General features: G+C 43.4%; 2 protein-coding genes across 4 annotated transcripts in view; one reads left to right on the forward strand and one right to left on the reverse strand.

Annotated features, from left to right (window-relative positions):
* avl9 (AVL9 homolog (S. cerevisiase)) overlaps positions 1-9854 on the forward strand; it is a 305466-nt gene extending 295612 nt beyond the window's left edge. For all 3 annotated transcript variants that reach the window (XM_073070590.1, XM_073070639.1, XM_073070722.1), the window contains one exon: positions 8326-9854. In XM_073070590.1, the coding sequence (XP_072926691.1) occupies positions 8326-8441 (116 nt within the window). In that variant the 3' untranslated portion in view covers positions 8442-9854. The remainder of the gene's footprint in view (positions 1-8325) is intronic.
* Positions 9855-10243: 389 nt separating this feature from the next.
* Positions 10244-22064, reverse strand: part of kbtbd2 (kelch repeat and BTB (POZ) domain containing 2) — a 100394-nt gene continuing 88573 nt past the window's right edge. The window contains exon 4 of the mRNA XM_073070858.1: positions 10244-12704. Within this exon, the coding sequence (XP_072926959.1) occupies positions 11166-12704 (1539 nt within the window). The 3' untranslated portion in view covers positions 10244-11165. The remainder of the gene's footprint in view (positions 12705-22064) is intronic.

The raw sequence follows: 22064 nt of genomic DNA on the forward strand, positions 1-22064 counted from the left end.
GTTTTCCTTTACCCTACTCACCAAGGCCTTCTCATGCCCCCTTCTTGCTCTTCTCAGCCCCTTCTTAAGCTCCTTTCTTGCTGCCCTATATTCCTCAAAAGACCCATCTGATCCTTGCTTCCTAAACCTCATGTATGCTGCCTTCTTCCATCTGACTAGATTTTCTACTTCACTTGTCACCCATGGTTCCTTCACCCTACCATTCTTTATCTTCCTCACCGGGACAAATTTATCCCTAACATCCTGCAAGAGATCCCTAAACATTGATTACATCCCCATAGTACATTTCCCTGCAAAAACATCATCCCAATTCACACCTGCAAGTTCTAGCCTTATAGTCTCATAATTTGCCCTTCCCCAATTAAAAATTTTCCTGTCCTCACTGATTCTATCCTTTTCCATGATAATGTTAAAGGCCAGGGAGCGGTGATCACTGTCCCCCAGATGGTCACCCACTGAGAGATCTGTGACCTGACCCGGTTTGTTACCTAATACTATATCTAGTGTGGCATTCCCCCTAGTCGGCCTGTCAACATACTGTGACAGGAATCCATCCTGGACGCATTTGACAAACTCTGCCCCGTCTAAACCCTTGGAACTAATCAGGTGCCAATCAAAATTAGGGAAGTTAAAGTCAACCATGAAAACAACCCTGTTATTTTTGCACCTTTCCAAAATCTGCCTCCCAATCTGCTCCTTAGTATCCTGCTACCAGGGGGCCTATAGAATACTCCCAATAGTGTAACTGCTCCCTTCCTGGTCCTGACTTCTACCCATACTGACTCAAAAGAGGATCCTGCTACATTACCCACCCTTTCTTAGCTATAATAGTATCCCTGACCAGTAATGCCACCCCTCCTCCCCTTCCCCCCACCCATCCCTTTTAAAGCACTGAAATCCAGGATTATTGAGAATCCATTCCTGCCCTGGTGCCAACCAAGTCTCTGTAATGGCCACTACATCATAATTCCATATATGTATCCAAGCTCTCAGTTCATTACCTTTGTTCCTGATGCTTCTTGCATTGAAGTACACACACTTTAGCCCTTCTACCTTACTACCTTTACACCCTTTATCCTGTTTCTCTTTCTTCAAAGCCTGTTTATATGCTAGATCTGGGTTTACTCCATGCACTATACTTGCAGCTCTCGCATGACCTTTATCTTCCTCCAACTCACTATCTGCTCTAACACTCTGGTTGCCCTCCCCCTGCAAATCTAGTATAAACCCCCCGGAGCAGCACCAGCAAACCTTCCCGCAAGGATGTTAGATCCCCCCCAGTTCAGGTGCGACCTGTCCTGTCGGAACAGGTCCCACCTTCCCTGGAACAAGGCCCAATTGTCCAGAAACATGAAGCCCTCCCTCCTGCACCAACTCCTTAGCCATGTATTTAGCTGCATTATCTTCCTATTTCTGGCCTCACTAACACATGGCTCTGGTAGCAATCCTGAGACTGCAACCCTGGAGGTCCTGTCCTTCAACTTTGCACCTAACTCCCTAAATTATCTTTGCAGGACCTCTTCCTTCTTCCTATCCACATCATTAGTCCCTACATGGACCACGACATCTGGCTGCTGATCCTCCCTCTTGAGAATACTGAGAACTTGATCCGAGATATTGCGGACCCTGGCACCAGGGAGGCAACAGACCATCCGGGATTCTTGATCTCTTCCACAGAACCTCCTGTCTGTGCCCCTAACTATCGAATCCCCTATCGCTACTGCTGTCCTCTTTTCCCTCCTTCCGTTCTGAGCTGAGGGTCCAGTCTCGGTGCCAGAGACGCAACCACTGCAACTTGTCCCTGGTAGGTCATCCTCACCAACACTATCCAAAACGGTATACTTATTATTGATGGGAACGGCCACAGGGGTGGCTGTTCTGTCTAATCCCCTTCCCTCTCCTGACAGGCACCCAGCTACCTGTCTCCTGATTCTTAGGGGTGACTATCTCCCTGTAACTCATGTTTATTTCTGCCTCTGCCTCCCGAATGATCCAAAGTTCATCTAGGCTCCAGCTCCAGTAACTCGATTTGTCAGGAGCTGCAGCTGGATGCACCTTTTGCAGGTGTAGTTATCAGGGACAATTATGTGCTCGTCCTGACTTCCCACATACTGCAAACAGAGCACTCGACTGCCCTAACTGCTACCTCCATTACCTACTCCTAAGCTAACTAGATTAATTAAAGGAGCTTACCCAGCCTTACCTGACTGGGAGCAAGCTCGTCCTCAGCCTCTCGAGCCAAAGCCTTCCTACTGTCTCCCACTACTCCGTCACCCGCTCCGTTAATCTGTTCGCTTTTTAAACTCTCCCGCTGATCTCATGGGCCGACCTTCACGCGGTTGTGCAGTCATGCCCCATTCAAACTGCCGAAGAAATGACCCAAAAGAATCCTTTATTGGTTGGCTACCAGTGACTAGTGATGTTCCACAGGGTTCTGTATTGGGACTGCTTTTTATGCTATATATATCTCAATGATTTAGATGATGGAATAGATGGCTTTGTTACCAAAATTGCACATGATATGAAGTTTGGTGGAGGGGCAGGTAATGTTGAACTTTACAGGGTTGCCGACCATGTAAACTGGCTCTAGAAGCTGCCTAAAATTTCCAAACCGTATTGCCCTATTTTTCTACCTCCATTTAGCTGTCTACATCTTTGAAAATACCCTATTGTATCCACCTCTACCACCGTTGCTGGCAGTGCATTCCATGCAACCACCATTCTCTGTGTGAGAAACCTTTCTTCTTACAGCCCCCTTGTACCCACTTCCAAACACCTTAAAACTATACTCCCTCATATTCACCATTTCAGCCCTGGGAAAAAGCCTCTGTCTATCAACATGATCAATCCCTCTCATCATCTTATGCACCTCTGTCAGGTCACCTCTCATCCTCTGTCACTCCAAGGAGAAAAGGCCAAGTTTACTCAACCCATTCTCATAAGGAATGCTTTCCAATCCAGGCAACATCCTTGTAGATCTGCTCTGCACTCTCTCTATCGTATCCACATCCTTCATATCGTGAGGTAACCAGAACTGAACACGTTCAGTGAGTTGGCCACACCGCAGGTAAAGGCTACACAGGCAGAAAGGGAAGAGGTGGCCACTAGACAGCGTAGCAGTAGGCAGGTAGTGCAGGAGTCCCCTGAGGTCATCTCCCTCCTAAACAGATATACTGTTTTGGATACTGTTGGGGGAGATGTCTCATCAGGGGAAGGCAGCAGCAGCCGAGTTCATGGCACCATGGGTGGCTCTGTGGCACAGGAGGGAAGGAAAAGGAGTGGGAGAGCTATAGTGATAGGGGATTCGATTGTAAGGGGAATAGATAGGTGTTTCTGCGGCCGCAAACGAGACTCCAGGATGGTATGTTGCCTCCCTGGTGCAAGGGTCAAGGATGTCTCTGAGCGGCTGCAGGACATTCTGGAGTGGGAGGATGAACAGCCAGTGGTCGTGATGCACATAGGTACCAATGATAAAGGTAAAAAAACGGGATGAGGTCCTACAAGGTGGATTTAGGGAGTTAGGAGATAAACAAAAGTAGGACCAGGAAGGTAATAATCTCTGGATTACTACCAGTGCCACGTGCCAGTCAGAGTAGAAATAGGAGGATATTTCAGATGAATACGTGGCTTGAAAAATGGTGCAAGGGGGAGGGATTCAAATTTCTGGGGCATTGGAACCAGTTCTGGGGGAGGTGGGACTGGTATAAACAGGACGGTCTGCACCTGGGCTGGACTGGAACTAGGCTCTAAGGGCTGAATGGTCTACTTTCTGCACCTATTGTCAATGTCCTGGGGGGGAGCGTTTGCTACTGCTGTTCAGGAGGATTTAAACTAATGTGGCAGGGGGATGGGAACAAGTGCAGAGAGACAGAGGAGTGTAAAATGAGGGTAGAAGCAAAAAGTAGTAAGGTGAAAAGTAAAAGTGGCAGGCAGGCAAATCCAGGGCAAAAAGCAAAAAGGGCCACTTTTCAACATAATTGTATAAGGGCTAAGAGTGTTATAAAAACAAGCCTGAAGGCTTTGTGTGTCAATGCGAGGAGCATTCGTAACAAGGTGGATGAATTGAATGTGCAGATAGTCATTAATGAATATGATATAGTTGGGATCACAGAGACATGGCTCCAGGGTGACCAAGGATGGGAGCTCAACATCCAGGGATATTCAATATTCAGGAGGGATAGACAGGAAAGAAAAGGAGGTGGGGTAGCATTGCTGGTTAGAGAGGAGATTAACGCAATAGAAAGGAAGGACATTAGCCTGGAGGATGTGGAATTGATATGGGTAGAGCTGCATAACACCAAGGGGCAGAAAACGCTGGTGGGATTTGTGTACAGGCCACCTAACAGTAGTAGTGAGGTTGGGGATGGCATTAAACAGGAAATTAGAAATGCGTGCAATAAAGGAACAGTAGCTATAATGGGTGACTTCAATCTACATATAGATTGGGTGAACCAAATTGGTAAGGGTGCTGAGGAATGTATGCGGGATGGTTTTCTGAACCAACATGTTGAGGAACCAACTAGAGAGCAGGCTATTCTAGATTGGGTATTGAGCAATGAGGAAGGGTTAGTTAGCAATCTTGTCGTGCGAGGCCCCTTGGGTAAGAGTGACCATAATATGGTGGAATTCTTCATTGAGATGGAGAGTGACATAGTTAATTCAGAAACAAAGGTTCTGAACTTAAAGAAGGGTAACATTGAAGGTATGAGATGTGAATTAGACTGGCAAATGATACTTAAAGGGTTGACGGTGGACATGTAATGGCAAGCATTTAAAGATTGCATGAATGAACTACAATTGTTCATCCCAGTTTGGCAAAAGAATAACCAGGGAAGGTAGTGCACCCGTGGCTGACAAGGGAAATTAGGGATAGTATCAAGTCCAAAGAAGAAACATAAATCAGCAAAAAAAAGCAGCACACCTGAGGACTGGGAGAAATTCAGACCAGCAGAGGAGGAGAAAGGGCTTAATTAGGAAAGAGAAGAAAGATTGAGAGAAAGCTGGCAGGGAACATAAAAACTGACTGTAAAAGCTTTTATAGATATGTGAAAAGAAAAAGATTAGTCAAGACAAATGTAGGTCCCTTACAGTCAGAAACAGGTGAATTGATCATAGGGAACAAGGACATGGCAGACCAATTGAATACTTTGGTTCTGTCTTCACTAAGGAGGATATAAATAATCTTCCGGAAATAGTAGGGGACCGAGGGTCTAGTGAGATGGAGGAACTGAGGGAAATACATGTTAGTAGGGAAGTGGTGTTAGGTAAATTGAAGGGATTAAAGGCAGATAAATCCCCAGGGCCAGATGGTCTGCATCCCAGAGTGCTTAAGGAATTAGCCCAAGAAATAGTGGATGCATTAGTGATAATTTTTCAAAACTCCTTAGATTCTGGATCAGTTCCTGAGGATTGGAGGGTGGCTAATGTAACCCCACTTTTTAAAAAAGGAGGGAGAGAAAAACCGGGGAATTATAGACTGATGAGTCTGACATCGGTGGTGGGGAAAATGCTCCAGTCAGTTATCAAAGATGTGATAACAGCACATTTGGAAAGAGGTGGAATCATCGGACAAAGTCAGCATGGATTTGTGAAAGGAAAATCATGTCTCATGAATCTTATAGAATTTTTTGAAGATGTAACTAGTAGAGTGGATAGGGGAGAGCCAGTGGATGTGGTATATTTAGATTTTCAAAAGGCTTTTGACAAGGTCCCACATAGGAGATTAGCGTGCAAACTTAAAGCACACGGTATTGGGGGTATGGTATTGATGTGGATAGAGAATTGGTTGGCAGACAGGAAGCAAAGAGTGGGAGTAAACAGGACCTTTTCAGAATGGCAGGCAGTGACTAGTGGGGTACCGCAAGGCTCAGTGCTGGTACCCCAGTTGTTTACAATATATATTAATGATTTAGATGAGGGAATTAAATGCAGCATCTCCAAGTTTGCGGATGACACGAAGCTGGGTGGCGGTGTTAGCTGTGAGGAGGATGCTAAGAGGATGCAGGGTGACTTGGATAGGTTAGGTGAGTGGGCAAATTCATGGCAGATGCAATTTAATGTGGATAAATGTGAGGTTATCCATTTTGGTTGCAAGAACAGGAAAACAGATTATCTGAATGGTGGCCAATTAGGAAAAAGGGAGGTGCAACGAGACCTGGGTGTCATTGTACACCAGTCATTGAAGGTGGGAATGCAGGTACAGCAGGCAGTGAAAAAGGCAAATGGTATGTTGGCATTCATAGCAAAAGGATTTGAGTACAGGAGCAGGAAGGTTCTACTGCAGTTGTACAAGGCCTTGGTGAGACTGCACCTAGAGTATTGTGTGCAGTTTTGGTCCCCTAATCTGAGGAAAGACATTCTTGCCATAGAGGGAGTACAAAGAAGGTTCACCAGATTGATTCCTGGGATGGCAGGATTTTCATATGAAGAAAGACTGGATCGACTAGGCTTATACTCACTGGAATTTAGAAGATTGAGGGGGGATCTTATTGAAACGTATAAAATTCTAAAGGGATTGGACAGGCTAGATGCAGGAAGATTATTTCCAATGTTGGAGAAGTCCAGAACGCAGGGTCACAGTTTAAGGATAAAGGGGGAAGCCTTTTAGGACCGAGATGAGGAAAAACTTCTTCACACAGAGAGTGGTGAATCTGTGGAATTCTCTGCCACAGGAAACAGTTGAGGCTGGTTCATTGGCTATATTTAAGAGGAAGTTAGATATGGCCCTTGTGGCTAAAGGGATCGGGGGTATGGAGAGAAAGCAGGTACAGGATTCTGAGTTGGATGATCAGCCATGAATGGCGGTGCAGGCTCAAAGGGTTGAATGGCCTACTCCTGCACCTATTTTCTATGTTTCTACTCCAAGTTGGGTGTAACTGAGGTCTTATAGAGCTCTAACATTACCTGACGGCTCTTGAACTCAATCCCACGATTGATGAAGGCCAACACACCATACGCCGCCTTAACCACATTGTCAACCTATGCAGCAGCTTTGAGTGTCCTTTGGACATGGACCCCAATATCTCTCTGATCCTCCACACTGCCAAGAGTCTTACCACTAATATTATATTCTGTCTTCAAATATACAAGATAGGACTAACCATAATCCAAAATGAATCACTTCACACTCATCTGGGTTGAACTCCATCTGCACTTCCCAACCCAGTTCTGCATCTTATCGATGACCTGCTGACAACCACTATCCACAACACCCCCAACTTTTGTGTCATCAGCAAACTTACTAAATCACCCTCTACTTCCTCATCCAGGTCATTTATAAAAAACACGACGAGGTGGGGTCCCAGAACAGATCCCTGTGTAACACCACTGGTCACCCACCGACCTCCATGCAGAATTCGAACCATCTACTATTACCCTTTGCCTTCTGTGGGCAAGCTAATTCTGGATGCACAAAGCAAGGTCTCCTTGGGTCCCATGCCACCTTACTTTCTGAATGAGCCTGGAATGGGGAACCTTATCAATGTTCCTGCTTCCTGAAATGCAGATACACTACATCCACTGCTCTACCTTTACCAATATGTTTTGTCACACCCTCAAATAATTCAATCAGGCTCGTAAGGCACAATCAGTCCTTGACAAAGCCAAGCTGACTACCCCAATTAGATTATGTTTCTCCAAATGCTTATAAATCCTCTCAGGATCCTCTTCAACAACTTGCCCACCACTGAAATAAGACTTACTGGTCTATAATTTCCTGGGTTATTTCTACTCCCTTTCTTGAACAAGGGAACAATATTTGCAGTCCTCCCAATCATCTGGTCCTTCTCCCGTCCCTATTGATCATCACCAGAGGCTCAACAATCTCTTCCCTCATTTCCCACAGTAGCCTGGGGTATATCTTGTCCGGACCTGGTAACAACCAATTGAATGATTTTCAAAAGCTCCAGCACATTCTCTTTCTTAATGTCTATATGATCCAAGTGTTTCAGTCCACTGTAAGACTGGGGAGTGGGGCTGAGGAGGGGAGAAAAGGATCAGCTATGATTGAATGGTGGAGCAGACTCACTGGCCAAATGCTGCTCCTGTCTTCTCGTCTTAATATTTCATGCCGTAGACTTCTCCCCAATTCTGACAATGGGTCTAGAATCTGAAATGTTACATTTCTAGAACATAGAAAACCTACAGCCCACGATGCTGTGCCGAACAGTATTTTCTTGCTGTGATGTTGTTTCTCTTTCCATTGATGTTGTTTGACCTGCAGTGTTTCCAACATCTTTAGTTCTTTTTTGTGATATATTTTCTTTAATAAAGAACAAATTTTCAAAACCAATTACAATTAACTGATAATATTTCTATTTACAACAGGTCAATCTGTAGGAGGAGCACTCACAAGTGCCAAGTCTGCCATGAGTTCTTGGTTTTCCACATTCAACCAACAATCTGCTGGACCCTTCTTCGAGAAGCAAACAGGGAAACACTGAGCACATCAGGTGCAAGGATTACTGCATGTATTGCACATTCCAATATTATTCTGCAGGGAGTTGGAACCCATTAATAACCAGGACTTTTAACGATAAATCACAATGTATGTTCCCCTTTTCCAGTGCAGGTAACAGATCAGATCAATTTTGCATATAGCTTCAGTTTGAGACCAATGGTGTTTCCATTATTAGATACTTGTTGGTTTATGTAGTATGTATACTTTGGCCAATCTTCACTGAGTTGTATTCCTTATTTTACATCAACACAGCAGAGGCTGTAGATAAATAATAATGTTTGCCTGTTTGGGATTAACTGTTAAAGTGGTCAAATATATTTTCCTTTCATGTTTTAAAAAAAATTTCCTTGAATCATAAGGATGCTCTCGTAAACATAATCACTACCATAATTAAACCCATTTCTGTTCTTATTGATTCTACCAAAGAGATGCTGTGGAGTGTCCATGTAGGACAGGGGTCCTTGGCATAAAAAAGGTTGGGAACCCCTGGTGTACAATCTATCGAGTAGCTGGGATGTAAATTTTTAATCTTTTCAATTTTAAGCAATTCAGATATTGTAGAGCTTGTCTACAGAACAACCCTGCTTCCAATTTAAATTGTATTTAAATAAAAAGAAACTGTTCTGGGTCCAATAGCTCCATCTTTCATCCAGGTGTTAGTTTTAAATACTGAATTGCAATTTATCATGAAAATTAACACTTAATATTTATGCTTGTACTGACTCGAGTTCAAACTATCAAATATGTAACAGCTTCATTCATAAGGAATTCATTTTAAAATACACTTGTAAATATGATTACCCAGGTAAACTGTTAAATTAACTTTTTCGTTGCTGAAATTCAAAGTTTCATTTTATCTGATCCAGAAAACTGATACTGCTTTTAATGCAACTTTTCAATTAGCACATCCTTAAAGCAAAGTATTCTGGAGAAAATGGAGCATACAAGTGAATTTAGAATAAATTTTACATCCTGAGCCATTTCTTCATTGTCTTCTTTTGGAAGGAGTAGAAATGAATGTATCTTTGTTTTGCAATATAGTGTAGTTCTTTTCATTGGATTATAATCTCATGGAAGCAGCTAAAGCCAATTACAAAATCTATGACTTTAGAAGCATAGACAATATGGACAAAAGCATCACTACATTTGATCTGCCATCCAATTTTGTGAATGCAGAATTATTGGAACAGATCATTTAAAGTGGTTTTATGCCTATTTTCAGAATATTGTGTTTTGTGGAACTGCTCCGCTATTGTACTAAATTCTGGTGAGATTCCATAGGAAATAGCTTTGCACATTATTTGTTATATTACAATTTACTGTGAACTTTGTTTTCAGGATGTAGCTATACTTGGCTTTGTTCACTGACAATTAGAAATAAAACCATTTTCAGGAATGTTAGGACAATCACCAAGTACTGATTTAGTTCAGCTCTGATAACTGTGAACACTGTCTCATCCATGCAGTTCCGAGTTGCTAATTAAATTAAAAGGCACAATGTAATTAGTTGCCAAACTATTGACCAAATTTCATCAAGACAAATGGGGAATTACAATTAATCTGGAAAACAATTAGTAAAATGTAAAACAAAAGTGTGTGGCAAATTTCAAAATTTTTCTTGAGCACAGCTAACTTAAAAACCAAGTTGAAGTTGCAACAGAAATAAATTATTTTGTTCCCTTTGCATCCTAAATACTTCAATGTTTTAACAGGTGTGAAGAGGAGAGAAGAAATCCTATTTGATATAAATACAATTCATGTGAATCACAAAAATGAAAACAAACATTTCCTTTTGTGAAGGTTTTTAATAAATTAAGTTAATTCAAACGACAGTGCCAAAGGAACACAAATGTAGCTGAACATGCACCTGTGCTCCTATTAGAATGGAAAGCCCAGCGACTGCCAGTGGTTCCAGGGAGTTATGCCAGAGCAGCGCTGGGTCCGTTCCGTTCTGCTCCCCTGCACGCAGGAAACATTTTCACTCAAATCAACTGTATTAAAAACCCAACAGCTAGGATACCTCTACACAATCACACTACAGTAACAGTTGCCTTATTAAATTAATGAATACAAAATAAAGACCTGGTTGGTTGTTACTCACCAAAATTTGTCTTAAATGACAATTCAGCAGCAGGAAATTGTAATATGGATGAGCCTATGTTACTTGCAATGTGGAGACATTGAGTATTGAAACTCCACAGACCCGCACGACAAGAGACTGGCAGTCAATCTAGAATGGTAGTGGCTGCTCCACTAATGTACACCTGGTAAATAACCAGCCATTTGGTAGTTTTATTACCTGGGATTACTTCTATGGATACTGGTTTATGTGTATCTAACAAATCCAATGTTTCGACTGAACCTGCAGTCAGCCACTTGCACAGCCTAGTTTTACTGGGAAGATCTACAATATCTCATATCTTCATAGTCAAATCCAGAGATATGTGTAAGTAAAACAATTTCTTTTGAAAACTAGTCACACTGTAACAATATGATAATCTCTTTAGCAGAACACAGTATCTAGGAGTAGAAGATATAACACAACTCATTTCTCAGTTATTTATACAATACTATGCAAACTTAGTGATAAGCTGTGCTGAGTATGGGTACAGCTTATAAACCCCATCCTGATCTGGAAGCTTGAAGACATGCACTCTGCTGTGCTATGTATGTCCTTGCAATCCACAGCATCTGTGCCCACATTTGACTAACTGTTCAAAGGCAAAGTAACCATCTCCCCATCCAATTCAAACTCATCTGCTCCATCTTGCGAAAACAGAGATGGTGGAGGCTTCCAAAGAGATTCTTCCAGACACGAGGGGTATAGCTTCCCCATAGTGCACCGAAAATCTTTGCCAAGATCCCAGAGAACTCTCTCGGAAATGGACTGACGCAAGATCCATTGGTCCAGCTCCATATTGTACTGATAGATTGCATACTTGGGTTTTTCATTCATGTGAGTATCTCTCATAAACACACATAAGCAGTTCAAGACCACTACTGCCCTCACACATGGGTCAGAGTAGCGTTTTGCCGGGATATTAGTTGCTATTTTCCACTCATTTTTCATCACATCATATACTTCAACAGTTACAGAAGAACCATCAACAGTGCTTGAAGGAATTCGGATGCCTGAGTTATTTCCAATATGCAAACCACCAATGTAGAAAATTTTATCTCCGAATGCTGCAGCTGAGGCAAAACACCTGCTTGTGTGACGAGCAGCCATTTCCACCCATGTGTCGGTACGTGGGCAGTAGCAGAATGTTAGATTGTGTGCCATGACGTAAATGTAGTCTTCCACAGCCACTGCTGCATTCCACTGCCAGGCACAAGGCAAGGGATTCACTAACGTCCATTCATCTGCTTCACAATCGTACCTCTCTACAGTCCGTTTGTTCATTTCCCCAGCAACGTTGTCCCCTCCGATTGCATAGATATAGCCTTCACAGCAAACCAGTGAAGGCCGGTTGCGAGCACACAGCATTGGAGACTTTGGAACCCATGTATTCAGCTGAGCATCAAACAGGTAGAAACAATTGACAGGTCTATATGCAGCCTGAAGTTTAGTTGCTTTACTGTTGTTGGTGATGGACGTTTTCAGAGGTACCTGTCCACCTGCAATGTAAATATCATTATCAGGAGTGACCAGAGTCCCCACTCTCTGGAGATCCCCAGGGGGATTACAGAGCTTGTATACCTTCTCAGCCTGAGGACTGTAACAAACTGCACAGAAGGAAGAACGAGGATTTTCACCAGTGACTTCAGTGAATATAAGCATCTCTTCTTTTGTCATACCAAGTCGTGGTTTGAAGAATTTTGGCATAGATTTGTACAGTCCTTGCACCACAACAGACTTGTCATTCGGTGGTAAGCCTTGGAACCAAGCTCGCTGCGTTACCTCAGAAAGTGCATCAATCCTTATTTGTCCAAGGACTGAAGATAAATACTGGGATCGTGATTCAGTATCATATTCAAGCCACAGCATAGCAGCTTCACGAACCGTCTCTTCCTTCTCAACATTTAAATTGTCACTGCTAAGGATATCAATCAGTAGATCATGTGATAACTGCAAAAATGCTTCTTGATGATAAACAGTGGTGAATTTATGCTCTACCATTCGCTTTGCACTCAGTTTGAGCTCTTCACAGTTGTATATGTCTGCAAAACTGAGTAATCGAACACAGTTCTCCGCATTCACCTTTTTTATTAAATATTCCCGACAACGCTGAGATATATTTTCCACCTGCACAAAGAAATATTTAAATTCATTTTACATTCAGCACTGAAATTTATAGAATATGAATTAAACTAATAGCAAATGCAAAATATTGCTGAATAACAGCAATATTTTGGTCGTGTATTGAGTTCAAGACATTAAATTAGTATTTAAGTTGAGAACATCTCAAACTTCAATGCTTCAATTCAATATACTGGTTCAATATGATAGGTGGTAAGTGGATGAAACAAACAGGCAAGTGAACTGCATGAAAAAAGTTCTATTTCTTTGTCTCTCAGCTAAAAATTAGAAAAGTTTCACTCCAAGATTTGTGCCAAGAGCATAACCAAAAAGATATATGGGTAGATACAATCATGAAAATGATTCCAGGTTTGAATGCCTTGTCATATGAACAGTTTTTGATGACTCTGGGCCTGTATTCAGTAGAATTTAGAAGAATGAGGGATGACCTCATTGAAACCAATCGAACGGTGAAAGGCCTTGATAGAGTGGATGTGGAAAGGATGTTTCCTAAGGGTGGGAATGTCTTAGACCAGAGAACACTGCCTCAAGATAGAGGGGTGTCCTTTTCAAACAGAGGGGGAATTTCTTTAGCCATAGAGTGGTAAATCTGTGGAATTCTTTGCCACAGGCAGCTGTGGAGGCCAAATCTTGGGGAGAGGAAATAAAACTGTGTAGAAGCTGCAATGGGAAGAGTGACAGAGTTCAAATTAATATCATGTCATAAAAAAAAACAATCAGTTAATGATTACTTGAAGAGTATTGTAGGTTTTTTTTGCTCAGCAGTCTGGCCTGAAATACCATTGACAGCAAAGAGCAAAACTAATACTGGTAACTGAAAATCAAAAGAAAAACTTAATTGTTTTTTCAATTACACAATCGAGAAGATGGCATCAGTGGAGCTTTTACAAGTAGGTGAGGTTCTTGCAAACTGTGCAGCTAACGGCAAGAATCACAAGGAAACTAAGCAATAAACTCTTCTCTGGCCAGGTACAGGTATTGATAACTGATGTTTTGACGACAAACTCTGCCAACTTCTTCAGGGGTGAAGCCTGAGCATGTCTAGTCCAGTGATACTTATACACATAAGACCATAAGATATAGGAGCAAAGTAGGCCATTCAGCCTATCGGGTCTGATCCGCCATTCAATGCTTAGCCAGGTAGCAAGTTGGATAATCTATCCCACTAACCCACTAATCTATCCCTGGGGGGGGTACCTTCCTTGTGTATCTTAGGGAGCCCGTAAAGTCTAGCTGGTATCAGCACCTGAGGCAGAAGTGTCTTGAATGTCTCTGGGAGTCCATATTTCTTCAGTAAATCATATTTCTACTTTGATTAACCGTGCAAAAACCTTTGGGCCCAGAGACTCTCACTGAGGAAATAAGATGATTATGCACAATATTCCTACAGAACGGTTACAAGGTGAAGGACCTTAAGAGGACTGACAAGAAAACCAGGAAACCTAACAACGAGGAGGAACCTGTCGCTACCACCTGTCTTCCTTATATTTCCATGGATTCTAGAAGGACTGCCAGGATCCTAACGAAATATCAGATAAAATACCATCCACAAACCTGTAAAGAAGCTCAAGTCACAATTTACCCGGGTCAAAGATGACCTGGGACTCCGGTCAGCTGGCATTGATAGGATTCCCTGTGAATGCAGAGCAGCATGTATTGGCCAGATGTGGTATACGATAGAAATGTGCATCAAAGAGCACAGGAAGTGTCTCCATTTGTGTTTTCATAATTGACTCCAGCATCTTCCCCACCACTAATGTCAGGCTAACTGGTATACATTCATGAAGGAAGAGCAGTAGATGTAGTGTATATGGATTTCAGCAAGGCATTTGATAAGGCTTATTGAGAAAGTAAGGAGGCATGGGATCCAAGGAGGCAATGCTCTGTGGATCCAGAACTGGCTTGCCCACAGAAGGCAAAGAGTGGTTGTAGATGGGTCATATTCTGTATGGAGGTCAGTCACCAGTGGAGTGCCTCAGGGATCTGTTCTGGGACCCTTCTTCTTCGTGATTTTTATAAATGACCTGAATGAGGAAGTGGACAGATGGGTTAGTAATTTCCTTATGACACAAAGGTTGGAGGTGTTGTGGATAGTGTGGAGGGCCATCAGAGGTTACAACGGGACATTGATTGGATGCAAAACTGGGCTGAGAAGCGGCAGATGGTGTTCAACCCAGGTAAGTGTGAAGTGGTTCATTTTGGTAGGTCAAATATGATGACAGAATATAGTATTATTGGTAAGACTCTTGGCAGTGTGGAGGATCAGAGGGATCTTGGGGTCCGAGTCCATAGGACGCTCAAAGCAGCTGCGCAGGTTGACTCTGTGGTTAAGAAGTGTATTGGCCTTCATCAATCGTGGAATTAAATTTCGGAGCCGAGAGGTAATTGTGCAGCTATATAGGACCCTGGTCAGACCGCATTTGCAGTACTGTGCTCAGTTCAGGTCACCTCACTATAGGAAGGATGTGGAAGCCAAAAAAAGGGTGCAGAGGAGATTTACAAGGATGTTGCCTGGATTGGGGAGCATGCCTTATGAGAATAGGTTGAGTGAACTTGGCCTTTTCTTCTTGGAGTGACAGAGGAGGAGAGTTGGCTGTTAGAAGTGTATAAGATGATGAGAGGTGTTGATCGTGTGGATAGTCAAGAGGCTTTTTCCCCAGGGCTGAAAAGCCTGCCACAGAAGGACACAAGTTTAAGGTGCTGGGGAATAGGTACAGAGGAGATGTCAGGGTTAAGTTATTTAATCAGAGTGGTGAGTGCGTGGAATGGGCTGCCGACAATAGTGGTGGAGGCAGATACAAACAAGAGGACATGATTTGAGAGTTACTGGGCAAAATTTTAAGGGTAACACGAGGGGGAATTTCTTTACTCAGAGAGTGGTAGCTGTGTGTAATGAGCTTCCAGTAGAAGTGGTAGAGGCAGGTTCAGTATTGTCATTTAAAGTAAAATTGGATAGGTATATGGACAGGAAAGGAATGGAGGGTTATGGGCTGAGTGCGGGCCAGTGGGACTAGGTGAGTGTAAGCATCGGCACGGACTAGAAGGGCTGAGATGGCCTGTTTCCGTGCTGTAATTGTTATATGGTTATATACGATAGGGTCTTTTAAGAGACTTTTGGATAGCTACGTGGAGCTTAGAAAAATAGAGGGCTATAGGTAAGCCAAATAATTTCTAAGGTAGGGGCACTTTCGACACAACTGAAGGGCCTGTATTGTGCTGTAGGTTTCTATGTTTCTATTCCATGTAGTGTACATAGATTTCAGCAAGGCATTTGGCTTATTGAGAAAGTAAGGAGGCATAGGATCCAAGGGGACCTTGCTTTGTTGATCCAGAACTGGCTTGCCCACAGACAGACTGGCAAATGATACTTAAAGGGTTGACGGTGGATATGCAATGGCAAGCATTTAAAGATCGCATGGATGAACTACAACAATTATTCTTCCCATTTTGGCAAAAGAATAAACCAGGGAAGGTAGTGCACCCGTGGCTGACAAGGGAAATTAGGGATAGTATCAAGTCCAAAGAAGAAACATAAATTAGCAAAAAAAAGCGGCACAGCTGAGGACTGGGAGAAATTCAGAGTCCAGCAGAGGAGGACAAAGGGCTTAATTAGGAAAGGGAAAAAAGATTATGAGAGAAAGCTGGCAGGGAACATAAAAACTGACTGTAAAAGCTTTTATAGATATGTGAAAAGAAAAAGATTGGTTAAGACAAATGTAGGTCCCCTTACAGTCAGAAACAGGTGAATTGATCATAGGGAACAAAGACATGGCAGACCAATTGAATAACTACTTTGGTTCTGTCTTCACTAAGTAGGACATAAATAATCTTCCAGAAATAGTAGGGGACCGAGGGTCTAGTGCATATATGTCAAACTCAAGGCCCGCGGGCCAAATCCGGCCCGCGGTGGAATTATCTTTGGCCCGCGAGATAATATCTAATTACTATTAAAGCTGGCCCCAGTAATCGAAGCGCCTATGGCGTATGATATGGCTAATGCTGAGTTTATTCAGGTACCAGGTTTTCAGGGTTTTTAGTATTTATTCGGCAGTCTTCTTCATAAGAAACGGAATTTGTAAAGTGAAACACTTTGTAGTTATAGCAGAGACTGAGACACATGACAGCAAGCTGAAAAAACGGAGGCAACGAAAGCTGCGTTCGCACGCGTCCGACTGATCCGGCCCGCATGAAGCTGCATTTTGCTCAATCCGGCCTGTGACCTAAAATGAGTTTGACACCCCTGGTCTAGTGAGATGGAGGAACTGAGGGAAATACATGTTAGTAGGGAAGTGGTGTTAGGTAAATTGAAGGGATTAAAGGCAGATAAATCCCCAGGGCCAGATGGTTTGCATCCCAGGGTGCTTAAGGAAGTAGCCCAAGAAATAGTGAATGCATTAGTGATAATTTTTCAAAACTCCTTAGATTCTGGATTAGTTCTTGAGGATTGGAGGGTGGCTAATGTAACCCCACTTTTTAAAAAAGGAGGGAGAGAAAAACCAGGGAATTATAGACCGGTTAGTCTGGCATCGGTGGTGGGGAAAATGCTGGAGTCGGTTATCAAAGATGTGATAACAGCACATTTGGAAAGAGGTGAAATCATCGGACAAAGTCAGCATGGATTTGTGAAAGGAAAATCATGTCTGACGAATCTTACAGAATTTTTTGAAGATGTAACTAGTAGAGTGGATAGGGGAGAGCCAGTGGATGTGGTATATTTAGATTTTCAAAAGGCTTTTGACAAGGTTCCACACAGGAGATTAGCGTGCAAACTTAAAGCACACGGTATTGGGGGTATGGTATTGATGTGGATAGAGAATTGGTTGGCAGACAGGAAGCAAAGAGTGGGAATAAACAGGACCTTTTCAGAATGGCAGGCAGTGACCGGTGGGGTACCGCAAGGCTCAGTGCTGGGACCCCAGTTGTTTACAATATATATTAATGATTTAGACGAGAGAATTAAATGCAGCATCTCCAAGTTTGTGGATGACACGAAGCTGGGCGGCAGTATTAGCTGTGAGGAGGCTGCTAAGAGGATGCAGGGTGACTTGGATAGGTTAGGTGAGTGGGCAAATTCATGGCAAATGCAATTTAATGTGGATAAATGTGAGGTTATCCACTTTGGTTGCAAGAACAGGAGAACAGATTATTATCTGAATGGTGGCCGATTAGGAAAAAGGGAGGTGCAACGAGACCTGGGTGTCATTGTACACCAGTCATTGAAGGTGGGCATGCAGGTACAGCAGGCAGTGAAAAAGGCAAATGGTATGTTGGCATTCATAGCAAAAGGATTTGAGTACAGGAGCAGGGAGGTTCTACTGCAGTTGTACAAGGCCTTGGTGAGACTGCACCTAGAGTATTGTGTGCAGTTTTGGTCCCCTAATATGAGGAAAGACATTCTTGCTAAAGAAGAAGTACAAAGAAGGTTCACCAGATTGATTCCTGGGATGGCAGGACTTTCATATGAAGAAAGACTGGATTGACTAGGCTTATACTCACTGGAATTTAGAAGATTGAGGGGGATCTTATTGAAACATATAAAATTCTAAAGGGATTGGACAGGTTAGATGCAGGAAGATTGTTTCCGATGTTGGGGAAGTCCAGAACAAGGGATCACAGTTTAAGGATAAAGGGGAAGCCTTTTAGGACCGAGATGAGGAGAAACTTCTTCACACAGAGAGTGGTGAATCTGTCGAATTCTCTGCCACAGGAAACAGTTGAGGCCGGTTCATTGGCTACATTTAAGAGGAAGTTAGATATGGCCCTTGTGGCTGAAGGGATCGGGGGTATGGAGAGAAAGCAGGGTTCTGAGTTGGATGATCAACCAATATCATACTGAATGGCGGTGCAGGCTCGAAGGGCTGAATAGCCTACTCCTGCACCTATTTTCTATGTTTCTCTATGTTTCTAGAAGGCAAAGAGTGGTTACAGATGGGTCATATTCTGCATACAGGTTGGTGACTAGAGGTGTGACTCAGAGTTTTGTTCTGAGACCGCTACTTTTCGTGATTTTTATAAACGATCTGGATGAGGAAGTGGAGGGATGGATTCGTAAATTTGCTGATGACACAAATTTTGGGGATGTTGTGGATAGTGTGGAGGGCTCTCAGAGGTTACAGCGGGACATTGATAGGACGCAAAACAGGGCTGAGAAGTGGCAGATGGAGTTCAACCCAGATAAGTGTGAGTTGGTTCATTTTGGTAGGTCAACTATGTTGGCAGAATATAGTATCAATGGTAAAACTCTTGGCAGTGTGGAGGATCAGAGGGATCTTGGGGTCAGAGTCCACAGGACACCCAGAGCTGCTGCGCAAGTTGACTCTGTGGTTAAGAAAGCATATGGTGCATTGGCCTTCATGAATCATGGGATTAAGTTAAGGAGCCGAGAGGTAATGTTACAGCTATATGTGATCCTAGTCAGACCCCAATTGGAGTACTGTGCTCATTTCTGGTCGCCTCACTACAGGAAGGATGTAGAAAGCATAGGGTGCAGAGGAGACTTACAAGCTGTTGTCTGTAGTGGGGAGCATGTCTTATGAGAATAGGTTGAGAGAACTCAGCCTTTTTTCCTTGGAACGACGGAAGATGAGAGGTTCCCTAATAGAGTGTCTAAGATGATGAGAGGCATTGATCATGTGAATAGTCAGACGTTTTCTCCCAGGGCTGAAATGGCTAGCATGAGAGGGCATAGTTTTAAGGTACTTGGAAGCAGGTACAGAGGAGATGTCAGGGCAAGTCATTTTTTTTTTTTTACACAGAGAGTGGTGAGTGCATGGAATGGGCTGCCGTTGACAGTGATGGAGGCGGATACAATAGGGTCTTTTAAAAGACTCCTGCACAGGTACATGGAGCTCAGAAAAATAGTGGGCTGTGGGTAAGGTACGTAATTTCTAAGGTAAGGACATGATCGGGACAGCTTTGTGGGCCGAAGGGCCTGTATTGTGCTGTAGGTTTTCTATGTTTTTATCTCCTCTTCAAACCCAGTTCCCGGTCTTCTCCCAATAACCTTTGATGCCATGTCCAATCAAAAACCTATCAATCACTGCCATAAATTCACCAACGACCTGGCCTCCAAGGCTGCATGTGACAACAAACTCCACAAATTCACCACCCTTTGGCTAAAGAAATTTCTCCACATCTCTGGTTTGAAAGGGCTCCCCTCCGTCCTTAGGCTGTGCCATCTTGTCGAAGACTCTCCCACCATGGGAAACATCCTTTCCACATCTACATTGTCTAGGCCTTTCAACATTCAAAGGTTTCAATGAGATCCCCACCTCATCCTTCTGAATTCCAGCAAGTACAGACCCATAGTCATCAAATGTTCCTCGTATGATAACCCTTTCATTCCTGGAATCACACTTGTGAACTTCCTCTGGACCCTCTCCAATACCAGCACATTTTTCCTAAGCTGAGTAGCCCAAAACTGTTCACAATACTCCAGGTGAGGCCTCCCTCAACATCACATTCTTGCTCCAGTATTCTAGACCTCTTGAAATGAACGCTAACACGGCATTTGCCTTCCTCACCAAATCAACCTGCAAGTTAACCTTCAGGGTGTTCTGCACAAGAATTCTGAAGTCCCTCAGATTACCAGATTTTCTCCCCGTTTAGAAAGTAGTCCGCACATTTATTTCTATTACCAAAGTGCATGACCATGCATTTTCCAGCATTGTAATTTATTTGAAATTTTCTTGCCCACTCTCCTAATCTGCCTAAATCATTCTGCATCCTACCTGTTTCCTCAACGCTACCTGCCCTTCAATCTTCGTATCATCTGCAAACTTGGCAACAAAGCCATCTATTACCGCATAAAAAGTAGTGGTCCCACTTGTCACTGTAGCCAACCAGAAAAGGATAATTTTATTCCCACTCACTACCTGCTACCAATTAGCCAGTGCTCTAACCATGTTAATAATTTTCCAGTAATACCAGGGGCTCTTAACTTGGTAAGCAGCATCATGTGTGGCACCTTCTCAAAGGCCTTCTGAAAGTCCAAATATACAACATCCTCTGCATCCTTTATCTATCCTACTTATAATCTCCTCAAAGAATTCCAACAGGTTCATCAGGCAAGATTTTCCCTGAAGGCAACCATGCTGACTTTGTACTATCTTGTCCTGTGTTACCAAGTACGCCATCATCTCATTCTTAACAACTGACTCCAACATCTTCCCAACCACTGAGGTCAAACTAGTCTATAATTTCCTTTCTGCTGCCTTCCTCCTTTCTTAAAGAGTGGAGTGACATTTGCAATTTTCCAGTTCTCTGTGACCATGCCAGAGTCCAATGATTTTTGAATGATCATTTCTAATGCCACCACTATTCCTAATGCTATATCTTTCAGAACTCTAGGCTGCAGTTCCTCTGGTCCGGGTGACTTATGTACCTTTAGGTCTTTCAGCATTTTGAGCACCTTCTCTCCTGTAATACTAACTGCACCCGTCTCACACTTTGTGGAGACCCGCCTGACGGAAGAGATACCGGAACATACCATCGAACCTTCCGGGTTCTCTCTATTCTGGGCAGAAAGGTCAGGAAATCTCACTGGGAAGAGTAAAGGAGGAGGAGTTTTCAATTGAAGCAAGAGGTTGAGAGTGGAAGATTGAAAGCATCATGGAGAGAAGGTCGTTTTTCTTTAACAGCTCAGGGGAAAGAGGCCAGACTGCGCAGGCACGTGACGTAGCATGCCAAGGTTTAAAAGAAAGACCGCCATATACAGCAGCCATCGTCGGAGTGGGACGGATTTGGCTCAATCAGGCTTTGGCAAGAAACAGGCAGAGGCGAGGGTAGGTTCCGGTAAGTTTCTGTTTTTCTTCTTTTTTTTGTTCAGACTAGAGAATATGCCAGGCAGGATGTTGGAATGCTCCTCTTGCAGGATGTGGGAAGTCAGAGAGACCTGAGGTCTCCCTGACAACGATACCTGCAAGAAGTGCATCCAGCTGCAGCTCCTAACAGACTGAGTTAGGGAATTGGAGCAGGAGCTGGATGACCTCCGGATCATTCGGGAGACTGAGCAGTTTATAGGTAGTAGCCTCTGGGAGGTACTTACACCTAAGGAACAGGGCACAGGTAATTTGGTTACCATCAGGCGAGGGAAAGGGAAAGGGCAGGTACTGCAGGGTTCCCGTGTGGCCAATCCCCTCCAAAACAGGTATACCGATTTGGATACTGCTGAGGGGGATGGTTTACCTGGGACAAGCTCTGGCACGGAGTCTGGTTCTGCAGTGCAGAAGGGAGGGAGGAAGGAGATGAGAGCGGTAGTGATAGGGGACTCCATAGTCAGGGGTACAGACAGGAGATTCTGTGGTCGTGACAGACTCCCGGATGGTTTGTTGCCTCCCGGGTGCC

The sequence above is a fragment of the Hemitrygon akajei genome, chromosome 1 (genome assembly GCF_048418815.1).
Source record: "Hemitrygon akajei chromosome 1, sHemAka1.3, whole genome shotgun sequence".
NCBI lineage: Eukaryota > Metazoa > Chordata > Chondrichthyes > Myliobatiformes > Dasyatidae > Hemitrygon > Hemitrygon akajei.